Source organism: Coturnix japonica, chromosome 17 (genome assembly GCF_054131305.1).
Source record: "Coturnix japonica strain WE chromosome 17, WE-NBRP24, whole genome shotgun sequence".
NCBI classification, from domain to species: Eukaryota; Metazoa; Chordata; class Aves; order Galliformes; family Phasianidae; genus Coturnix; species Coturnix japonica.
The window spans coordinates 15,583,268-15,595,407 of record NC_140679.1 but is presented as its reverse complement, the minus strand read 5'-3'; the positions used below and the strand labels follow the sequence as shown (position 1 = coordinate 15,595,407).

Sequence of the window (12,140 nt, the reverse complement as noted above, 5' to 3'; positions counted from 1 at the left end):
TATGATAAAATGCCAGTGGGAAAAACTGCTTGGGTATAAATCTCAAGAACTCACTGTGTATGCAGGCATGATTCAATGAGATACTTCTGATACTAATCCTGGGATGTGCGAGGGCTGAGGCTGAGTGCAAGTGGAAGGTCTGAATACTAAGTACCTCCAGGAACCACAGACACCTGCAAGCCCCCTGCTACCCTCTCCTTTGGTATTACCTGTTCAGACAGAAAGTGCACAATGACCCACAGATGCCAAAGGTAGTTAATAATGTCTGCAATGCTTGGAGACATATTTTTGACTGTTATCTCTTAAAACCTACCCAAGGACACCTTCAGAACACAGCTATACTCACCTTGGTAGACAAAATGAAAGCCTTTGGCTGTAGATTGACCCTTGGAACTAAATTTGATGAGAATCTGGTTGGTGGTAGCTAATGGCAGTGATTCACCTGGATGGGGAGAAAGAATAAAAACAGAAGACAGATTACAGCATCAGCTATATCAATGGCTTACCAAAGCTTCTCTAGAGCTTGCACACAATACTGTTTTGCACAGAGCAAAGCATTAAAGATCAGACTATCTTTTAGCTTACTGTTTTCCACGGAAACAAGTGTAGGTCCCTACCTGTATGAGAGCCTGAGAGGGAGCTGAGCAGCCGGGAGTGCTGGTTGGGACCATCATGAACCTCAATGATGTCGTTGAGTGCAGTCTGGAAGAAGGCAAACTGCCCGAAGACCACTGCAGAGAGAGGCAGACCATCAGGCAGGCCAGGCCATGCTGCGGCCTACAAAGCCAGGCCCTGAAATGAGGCCTACACGGCCAGGCCCCAAGTTGAGGCCTACACGGCCAGGCCGCGAGCTGAGGCCTACACGGCCAGGCCCCAACTTGAGGCCTACACAGCCAGGCCGTGAGCTGAGGCCTACACGGCCAGGCCCCAACTTGAGGCCTACACAGCCAGGCCGCGAGCTGAGGCCTACACGGCCAGGCCCCAAGTTGAGGCCTACACGGCCAGGCCCTGAGTTGAGGCATTTTAGGTGCTTTTATTTCAGGAAACTAGCAAGAATAACAAGGGCCTGACTGACAGCCCTGGAAAGTGGGAGTCCTTTATTTATCCACAAAGTCAGCATAACAGAAGCAGTAACCAGCCTCCCCCGTGTTTGTCTGCCAGTATGCTTTTAACACTGATTCATAGGCCAAAAGGGACTGCTTTCTGAATCATCCCATTTGCCTGCCTACGTAATGCAAGGTATATAATTTCACCAACAGATAATTATTTATTATTTATATTGAGCCTCTGTCGTGAACTGGGTCCCCACTGCATTAGGTATTGTACAAAGCCTGAACAAAACAACAGTCTCTGCTCTGAAGGAATTAATTTCTAGATTGTGCCACTGTGGCCAGGAAGGACTACTGTAAGGGAGGAGGACGCTCACAATTTTGCAGCCAGCCAGCCCTAGGCTTGTCTATGGAGACTGCTAATAAGGCCATTAAGTGCTCTGGGTCTCACCGAGCACATTGTCAGTGCACCAGTGGGCATGCAGAGTTATAAGACGGGAGGAAAAAATAATAAGAGGTTCAGAGAGTTGTTTGTTTGTTTGTTCACTTAACTAGCGCAAAAGACTTCAGTTACTTATCACTGTTCTTCAGGATAAAATAACAGGTTCTTTTCCACCCAAATCTGCTCATAGAAGTCTCACCCCCTACCCCACCTTTCTCTCCTCCCTTTGCATTTTCAAGTTATAAGAGCCCAGTTGCAGGTTCACAAGCTGAGAGGTCTCTTGCTGTGAAATTCATCATTCACCAAGCTATAACATTTGTTTCCTGCATATTCAGGTTTCCAGCATAGCTTTGATGCTAGGAACACTGAAAAAGTGACGACAGCACACCCTGATGCCTGCTGTCCACAGAACCAGCAAAGTGAAGGAGATGGGAAATGCATAACATTTGCTACTAATGGTTTTCTGGGCTGCTTTCAATGAAGCCACTGAAAGGTAGCGGGTGGAGAAAAGAAACTAATTTAGCTGTCATCCTATAGTTGGCAGAAATCACACTTGCAGACCAAGACTGCCTAGCCCATTAGATACTGTGTTTTTTAAGACAGTATCGAGACCAGCTGCAGGAAAGCAGGTTAAGAAGTGCGAATACAGAGTATTATTTCATCAGTTAGAGCTAGGAACTTAAATGTAACCCAGATCCATTTGGGCAGAAGGGCAATTCAAGTCAAGGGAGCTTATAACTGAAGTGAATGGCTTCCTTATTTCACATCTTGCTATCTTAGCAAAGAAAATCATAAACAACTGAAAAGGCCACAGGGACTGACTAGAACAAGATCAATAAATGTGCTGAGAAACTGTATCAAATAACAGAATTTAGAGACCTTCATCTGCCAGAGCTGTCAGTGCAAGTGCTCTTCCAGAGCTTTGAATTCCCTTGAAATAAGAAAATATGTTAACCAACACTAATACCCATCACGTTACCTGCCTCAAATGTTCCTACAGTGTCCACCATGCTTTTATCCTAACTGACCAAAATTAAGTGGCACTGGGGTCTATTAAAAGAACGATGATCCATTTAAATGAGTCTGACTTTAATGTGCACTTATGTCTCAATTCAGCAGACAGACTGAATGAACAAATAGATGCAGTTCATTCAAGCATGCTACCAAAACACAGGTGCTGTCAGAACTTCATTTACCAGCAAGCTTTCCCTTTCCTCTATCAGAAAGTGCTTTCCTTTAATCTGTAACTGTACCATATTCATCTAAAAGCGTATCACGCACACGTCATGATGAACATGCAAGAAGAATAACATCTACAAGGAAGCTTTAATCAAGCAGGTTATAATAAACAATACAAGTGCCTTCCCTATCTCAGAATGCCTGGGAAAGCCACTGTTCCAGTTTTGTCAGCTTATCTTTCAGCTGACCATAGGTACCATATAACACCAGACAGGAGCTAGTTCAGTTCTAATCACTGAACAAGGTAGTCAGAATCTTCAAAATACACCTGGAATTGCTCAAGCAATACGATTTGATTTACACAGTATTACCTGTAAGCCCTATAGCTTCATGTCAGCAAAGCTACACATGTATGTGCTTCTTCATGCAGACTATTTAGAACCTCAGTTAGAATGCATTTATGGCCAATGCATTTCATACTCTCAGAGTCTGCTGTTAGTACTAAGCACCATGAATTATATTTCTTGCTGATTCCGCTGCCTCATCAGAATAAAATCAGGTGTCTGAAAATCTGTCAAGAAAGAACAATACCGTAGTCCTTTGGCACGACGATGAAGTACAAGCAGACCTGTCCACTGGTGTAATTCTGGGGATAATTAGGAGAGAGGACTACACCATCTGAGCCCGTGTACTGACCACCACAGGGTGCTGTAAGACGAAGATGAGAGGAGATCACTGAGTGTACCCCTCCCACAGCCTGCCCAGAACCACCAGCCTTTCTCCTGCAGCTCTCAAATCCATCTCTGCACATGTTTTGTAATTCTATGCAGTGTCAGCTGCCCCGACCTATGATCGATTCCGTGCTTCAGGCATTGCAGCTCTCTCTGCAAGTTCTTATTAAGAAAAATAAGGCTTATCCTAACCTGAGTTCATGCCTGCTTCACATTTAATTATTAAGACCATGCTGAGGCTAAGGGATGCCATGTATGGTATTGTAGCCTAATGGGTGATTTGCACTGCTCTCCATCTGCTCTCAGAGCTCAGGGCTTGACAGCATGAGCTCCTGCTCTTTTTGCCTTTCCCAGTGGCAGAAGCCTAGCTCTGATGGGAGCCCAAGGTCCCATTCTTCCTGCAATCAGACTACAGCTATCTCTTCTGCCACTCCTTATGCTAAGAAGGTCTAACTGCAAAGCCATCATTGAACCATTTTCTCCTTAAGCCAGAAAACAACACATATACACACAAACACAACACTGAACATCTAAGAAGTCTCAATTATGACCCCGCTCAGGACAGCACGTGCTTAAGGGCTTTGATTAGCAGGGAGTCAGTTAAGCAAATATTTAAGTAGGCTCCTGAATGCGGAATGAAGTCAACTCCTCCTGACCGTAGGGTGTTCGAAATGAGAGAATTATGGAACACATTTCTGTCCTTGTGCAATCAGTTCTACACCAAAGTAACACCAAGTGCTGCAATGGAATAAACTGCTTTAGCACTGGGCCCTTTCCCCTTACCTGTACAGGTGGGTCGGGGTTTGTTCCACGCAGGTTTCCCATCCTCTCCCATTATGCAGGTCAGAGTGGAGACCCCTTCAATATCATACCCTCCATCACAGTAGTAGGTGATTGTAGATCCCAGTTTCAGATCTGTACCCACTCGTGTACCATTTTTAATTGATCCAGGATCAAAGCATGATTCCCTGGGATTTTCTGTAAGATAAAATAGCCAACATCTTTACTGGTCTGGTACAGCTGCTTTCAAATTGTGGGCAATGACATTATTTTTGCTGCAGATTCTCACTTAAGCACATCACAAACACCAACAGCACTTTCAGGGCTTAGTTTTCAAGCATTCTCTGGATCTGAGGAGTTATTTGGGTCAGATTCTGGTCCAGATCATTCACTGATGCTCAGCTCCACTACAAATACACTGTAAGAAGGAAAGCTTTGCTTCACACGCATTAACAGATACTCAAAATCCAATCAACAAGGCAACTATCTACACTCACCCTCCTTCTTCCACAGGAGGTTGCAGGAAACTCAGCAAGCCAGGACATATTGAACACAGATTGAACATACACTGCATTTCAGATGTGCTACATCTGTTCACATTATCTCATTGGCACCTATCACGTCAGTATCTGAGAGCTGTCTGCTCTCACCATGCAGTGCAGTGCCACGTGCTCGCTGGTTGACTCTCCAGATGTGCAGCATGGTTGCAATTACTGCACAATGATTACAAGTAATTAGACAAAATGAAGGCGTTTTTCTCTGTTCACTGTGCCCTGCAGTGTTAAAAACCCCATTAACATATGAGAATTCCAGTAAAGACTGAGAGGTTTCAGGACTCGGATGTTTCTTTCCTTCCTCTGAGGGCATTTTTTTCTTTGCTTCGTTCTTTCTTTTCTTTTTCTTATTATTTTTTTATCCTGCACAAAATATAATTAGAGGCTCTGATTAATCCCACTCTTCTGTCGTTTGGAAACTGCTCATTAAAGATGAGGGTTTTTCTGAGAGCAATGGGTTTGCGAACAATTATAATGTGTTTAAGTATTAAATCACGGGCTTTTAGTATTTGGGAAGGGGTTGGAGGGAGAAGGGAGAAAACAGCCAAGCCCTCAGGTCTTACCACCAGGAGCAGCTTCCACTTGGTTTATTCCTAGAACAACCAGCTCCCCATTTTGGGAACTGTTTCTTCCATCAGCCACCTGGGGAGCTGAGGATGAGCAGGGCAGATGTGCAGCCCAGAGCCCACTGCAGCACATAAGCCCTTCACAAGACTAAGTGCTTCATCTGCACTTCCAAAGTACTTATTCAGTTCTGCAAGTCTTTATCTCCCCGCATTGCTAACATTCACTTTTAGACCCTTTCATACAAAAGCTGCTCCCAACCTTTTCTTATGACTCTTGTCATGACTCTCTTGAGGGTCTGTGCCTTCAGGGATACCACTCACCTCCTGACACACCAGTATATCTCTGCTGAATGGCCCCACTCCTCCTCAGTGGTACAAAGGAAGGAGCTCAAGGAAGCACTGGGTTGTGTTGACAGCAAAAGACTCATAGAGGGATGTAGAAAAGCCACAGCTAGAGCAGCCTTTGATTTATTGGGCTACAAAGCGAGAACAGTGCTTGCTCATTTAGAATTAATGCTTTATTTTCAATCACCCACTTTAGAAGTTGAGGACTTCACCACCATGTCCCAATTAACATGGAGTCAGGCTGCCAAATGTTTAGAAAGGAATCGAGACACAAATGCCATGAGAATTGGCTCATTAGCCCACGGAAAGCAGAGATTTTCTGCACTTCCCCTCTTCTTTCTCAAGGAAAACTCAAAGCCTGCAGGAGCTCCTAGACAGAGAGGTCAGGCTTTTATCAGCGCGTTCAGAACAGCTCCATCAAAGAGCATTGTCTGCCCCGCACATCACCAGCTCCATGCCTGTGAACACATGCAAGCCTTTAATAAGCTCTAAGCCTTAAAGCAGCACCCGGAGAAAATGCTTAAAAGAGTTTTTCACAGCAGTCATCATAGACTGAAGAGAAGACAAATTACATCAGGATCTCCCAGCCCAGGCGCAGCAAAGCCTCCTCCCACTCATCCCAGCAAAGCAGACTGCCTGATCCAAAGAGAACCTCCATCCTTCCCCATGACGTTGTTTCAAGCTCACGCATCGTTTCCCATTTGTTTCAACAGCAAACAGCACTGGATGTTTTTTAAACAGCTCGCCTTGCACCAGACTGTGCTCAACAGTGTTTCTGCGAGGAATTTCCACCTTAAATAACCCATAAGTAATGCTGAGTGTATGTTTATATGCTCAGGATGGGCAAAATACTTCTGGCAAAATAATAATGGGTTTGAAATAAGGTGAGGTTTTTCTGCTTTTTTTCTTTCCCCATTCCTCTGGATGGGTGAAAAGTAATCAGTTGTGCTTCATTTGCTTTCAATTTCACGCCTCTTCACTTTTGGCCTGAAACAGCAACAGGAAGCACGAAAAAAGCATGAGAAAACCTCCTGCTTTGGAGCACCTCACGTGGGAACTCCTTCCCACTTTGAGCCCTACACATGAGGAGCCAGACCTGAATGCACAGTGCACGCCATTGGGATGGAGGTGGGAACCATTGGGCTCATGGCCATGGCTCCTTTAAATGGACTGCAGCCAGATTTGGGGAGTGCTCTGCAGCCATCAATCTCCCAGCTATAACTGAGGCACAGCAACGTAATCTTGGTTCAGAAGCTAATAAATACGGAGATACTGAGATAAAGACTTGAAAAATATTCTTAAGCAACCACTGGAACAAAAGATAAATTTGGGGAAATTGAAAGCAATGTCTTTCCTGTATTTAAGCTTTTGTTTTGTCACTGTCCTTCCTATTGTGTAACGAAGAACTTATCATCCTTTTGCTTTGCTAGACTAATGCTTGTCAGGCTCCAGTGAATCTGCTACGAACAAAGCAAGCTGCTTGCAGTAACAGCAGCTCTAACCAAGCTGGTGTTGCAAAGAAGCATTTTGTTAAGGACTGTGGTAACATCTCCAGACCTTGATGGGATGCCTGAGGTGAGCACTTTTCCAGCCCTAAGCCAGAACCTGCTCAGCACAGTTTATTCATCCCAAAGGATGCAATTCCTCCCTGGCTGCAATCCCCCAAACTGAAGTTCCACCTTCCCCTCTAAACCAAGCCAAGGCTTTACACAGACCATAAACCAAACCTCGCTACACTGAAGTGTATGTGCACTTATGCTTTTTGCTTGTAACCTTAGTTTGATTTTTCCCTTTGCTCCGCAGCTGACAGTGCATCATGGGTACAAAGCAGAGATGTGTGCTCATCTATCAGAAATCCCTCTGGGATCGCACATCAATGTGGTTAAATGGGGACCCAGCCGAGCTGCGGATCTGCCCTCCATCACCTCTATGGCACTGCTGCATTCCCACTTCATTCTCACAGCCACAAAAATCAGCATAATAAAAGCCAAACTCATTCTTTTTCTCTGTTTTCTCCACTCCTCCCGGCCCCAGAGGACAACTTTCTCTAGAAGAGCCATTGCCCCTGAAACAATTTCAGCTGAAGCATCCAGGCTGTTTGAAATTCACCCCACACTCCATAGCTGCAGGCTAACGGTACAGTCCCAGTCCCAAGGAAGATGCAGGATTTCAAGGAGGGGCTGACAGATGGCTGCTTTGTTTTTCCACCCAAATATCACTAAAAGAGGACTACAAAACCCCCGCTAATTAACAGCATTTCACATAGAGCTGACACAGGGCATGCAGGGAGGTAGGGGCAATAGCCTGTGGTGTCCTGCAGCACTGACCAAGCACAGCAGGGCAGCAGTGGGGCAGTGTCTTTGAACTGTACTTGGGATTCCACGCTGGCAAGGAGCTGAGCTCAGTGTTTGATTTCCTTTCACACACGCTCCCCCCTGCTCTTCTTTTCTTCTTCCTTCAATTCCCATAAGTTCTATATGCAGCTGCTTATCGGACCCGGATCCTGGGTTCCTTTTAAAGTGTGGGGAAATTAATGAGCAAACCTAAAGCCTCATTCTTTTCTCCCAGCAGTTTGGCTTTTTGGGAAGCACACAGGCACAATTAACACTGTAGGAGTGTTTAGGAGAAAAAGGCATCGCACAACAACCCTAATTTAATGAGATTTCATTTGTTAACCACTTTATAACTGCCCAAAAAGGAAAAGAAGAGAAACCCAAGACTTAATTATCAGTGAAATTCATTCTAATGATAACAGAAAACTTTTAATCTCTCTGATCTTAAGCAGTGCTGGTCATCTTCATCCTGTGATCCCACACCTTCACTGCAGGGAAAACCATCTGTTCTATATGAATAATAGGAACTGCCATTTTGTTATCATTTAACCTTCGGTCAGGTGAACTCAATAGCAGGAACCACTGATGGAAGTGGAACTGGAAAAGGGAAGAGCCCGAGCACAGTGAAAGCAAAGCAGCAGCCCATCAGCTCTCCAGCACAGCCCATTACTGCTCCCACAGCACACAGTTGGGCCAACAAGACTCAGCAGCATGAACACAAAGCCATGCTTCACAGTGGCACACATCCAGTACATCTGAAGCCATTAATGCTTTTTTTCCCCATACATATACTTGTATGTATAGACCACATAAGCCTGAAGAATCATTTCTTCGTAGCTCTGTTTTTTTTGCAGCTCCTGTCTTGCATAATCCTGGCTCATGAGATCTGGTTTTTCAGAGCCTATTTTTAACGACAGTGTGTAACAACTCTATTCTTCTGCCTACAAACAAGCAACAGGCTTTGCCAAAGCCTCCCTTTTGCTCTCTGTCTCCTGGAGCAGCAGTGCCAGCTCTGTCAGTCTCATCTTGCTCCATCAACAGAGAGCTAAAAGCATCCAGGGAGAACTCCAACCACTGCCTGTGTGTCCCATAGTGGGAGCTGAAGCCACCAGAAAACAGAGGTTTGTTCCCTCCTTAAGCAAACAAGAAGAAAAGTGAACTCAATACACAGAGCCAAGAACTGAATATTGTGTTCTTGTTACTGATTATTACTGAATTTTTAAGTAAACCCTTCGGAACCTTAAGCAAAGCAAAATGTGCAGATTTCAGGAGAGCTCCATTGATTCAAAGAGAGCTGAGCATCCACCTCTGTGATCCTCACCTCCACCTCCAGTCACCCAGCTGCTCCCGAATGACTTAACCAACGCTTCAGATCGAGATCCCAATACAGGGTGTGCAGGTCTGCACCTCCTTCCTCAGACAAAGCTGCTTTTGCTGCTGTGAATAAACCATACATCCATGGCATTGCGTGGTGTTCCTAACAAACACTCAATAGTTTGATCATTTCTGCTGCTCAAAGCTGAAATTAAATGGCATTTTCTGCTAAGGGGAGGACAGAGCTATTTCATTTCACTGCGGTCGAACCCTAAGACCTGTGATGGGCAGCTCTTACCTGTGTATTCAATGACAAATCCAGTATTGCTGACTGAGGCATCGCTCCGGAAGGCGAGGAAGAGGCTGTTACTGCTGCTCTCTATCCTCTCAGGTAGCTGGGAGCCATAAAAGCTTCCAATCAGGGGGCTGAGCGAATCGGGTCCGTCGTAAATGTGAAGGAAATCGTAGCCAGGCTCCAAACTGAAGCTGCAAGGAAAAATAAAACAAAAAAGAAGGGGGTATGAAACATCAGCACGCTGCAGTAGTAGCCCCTGGGAGAACAACAGGCTGGGGTCTGGGTGGGCTGCATGGCCACAATGCTGAGAGGCAGCTCCTGCCCCCAGCTAAGGATAGGACACCTCTACCTCCATTCTGTACATATATAAGCATCAAGGAGTGGTGATACAGTCAAGTTTACACCCAATGATGCTACAGGGGTCTCCTATGCTGCACCAATGACATGGTTATATTCAGGGCCAGTCCTACCAGCTCTGGGTTGCACGGAGACTTGGGCCAACAGGCAGCCCAGAGCCAGGCAGTGCCCCTGGGACAGCATCTCCTCCCCAGCCCACAGAAGGGAACAGCTTTGGGGTACGTACATGTTAAACACCAGGGCAATGACATAATCAGGAGAGACGGTCAGCTTCCAGTCACACTCCTTCCCCGGCGGGTAGGGCTCTGGGTACTGCGGGGACAGGATCACTCCTGCTGGTCCTGTCAGGATCCCTCCACAGGGAGCTGAAGGCAATCAGGCACAGGGAAACATTAAAAATAGCAGATGAGATGCAAGGAAGGAGGAAAAAAGAGGGAGGTGGATGGATACGGGGACAGAGAGGCAGCCTGCAAGGCCATCAGATGCTCTAGGTGCTATGCAGAGAAAGAGCTACAGGTGCTGCTGCCATCTTCATAAGCTAAACCAGGACCCAAAAGGAGACAGAGCTACTTCGTGCTCTTCTGCTGTACAGGCAACTCCAGGTAACGTCTGGCCTGTCGCTAAATAAGTGGAAATGTTGTCTGGGACTAATGATGTGATGGCGTTTATTACGCTCACCAACACATTAAGTGCCAAGCTGATAGAAAAATCAATTATTACCTTTTTTAAGGCTGAAAGTGCCTGCGTGTATTTCCACAGCAGCAAATACTCGTGACTGATTTCTTCGTCAGCCTTTCCGCAGTTCCTTCGTAAGGGTCGATGCCCTAAAATCCTCCCTGCTGCTCAGATCAATCCCCCCCCTACATTGCAGTGGGGTGAGCAACCAGCAGCATACAGCACTGCATGTACCTGCTGGGAACTGAGCTGTGTGGGGCAGAAATGAGGGGGGTGAACATCAGAGGGCTTTGGCATGAAGGTCTGCATGTGTGTGTCTGTATGTGTGTGTGCATCCTGTAGCACTCACTGCACACCTCTGGGTTTCATGGGGCTGAGCTATAATAGATCACAACAGAGAGCAAAATAAAGTCCTTGGCCCAAAACTTCTCTAATCATAGAGACTGCAGGCAGCAGATCTACCACCCATCCTGAACAGGGAGCTTGGAGGAACCACAAGCAAGTATTCCATATCCATCAACCCTCAGCCTGCAGGGTGCCCTGCTCTACCAGATGTATGTTATGGGAAAATTGAGAAGAAACTAAAACACGCTCATTTCTGAACAGCTGATGGGAAACGACTGCTTAACACCCTCTAATTTCCTTTGAAAATCCCACCCGTAGTCTCCAAAGGATTTGGTCTGGAAACTCATTCAAGTCGCAGCTATTTGGATCCAGGCTTCAAATGCCCCAAATCTCAGGGGTTTATTTCAGTGGACGTTTTGGTTCAGCCCACATTGTTTAGCGACCTCAGAAGTTGTACAAAATAGATGTGAAAACCTATTTGAAATGCTAAGTACAGTCATCAAACCCAGACCTTCAGTTAAACCCCATTTTCTCAATCAGCTCTAACCAGGCAGCCCGTTACGCAGTGACCATACAGCTGGCATTATCTGACTACTGATTACTTCTCCAAATCCTTTGCCAGCGAGGGAAGGGAAGGAGCCAGACATTGCTTTCAGTTTCGTCACAGAGCTCACATCTACAACTGCTCTGCTCAAAAAGGACCCATCGCAGATCTCCGTGTCAAACTGCCTGTGTGAACTGATCCACGAGAGATCCCATGCTCAGATTAAGGCACTGATTGTGCAGCTCAGCTTCTGGAGTGCAAGAAAACTAAACAGGAGAGGGATGATGAGATGGGCATGACATGCACTTATAGCTCCAGGAAGACCAGAAGGACCGTCCCCATCGGGCTGAATGGGTGCCACAGCAGATCATCAGGACAGTCACTCAGAAATGAAGTCATCCTGGAGGGAGCACAGATCCTTTGCGTGCTGCAGGAGCTTCCTAGCTGGCATTAAACCAGATGTTAGAAGCACAACTGATTTTCCTTTTCTTGGGATAACACCAAACCAGAAGGAATGAAGTTACAGGATGAATAATTTGTGGCTACCGTTTAACAGGCCAACACAGCTGATGCTTATTGCCCCCATGTTCTTAGCATGACTGAATTTGTGTGTTGTTGACAAATGGGAGCT

The 12,140-nt window shown here is 45.8% G+C and overlaps 1 protein-coding gene across 5 annotated transcripts in view; it reads right to left on the bottom strand.

Annotated features, from left to right (window-relative positions):
- The window catches only part of CSMD2 (CUB and Sushi multiple domains 2), a 211,829-nt gene that overhangs the window by 56,514 nt on the left and 143,175 nt on the right, over positions 1–12,140 (bottom strand). For all 5 annotated transcript variants that reach the window (XM_085518154.1, XM_085518153.1, XM_085518155.1 and 2 more), the window contains 6 exons: positions 10,172–10,310; positions 9,592–9,779; positions 4,185–4,379; positions 3,262–3,378; positions 618–731; positions 347–442 (listed from right to left, as the gene is read on the bottom strand). In XM_085518154.1, coding sequence (XP_085374280.1) covers positions 347–442; positions 618–731; positions 3,262–3,378; positions 4,185–4,379; positions 9,592–9,779; positions 10,172–10,310 — 849 coding nt within the window. The remainder of the gene's footprint in view (positions 1–346; positions 443–617; positions 732–3,261; positions 3,379–4,184; positions 4,380–9,591; positions 9,780–10,171; positions 10,311–12,140) is intronic.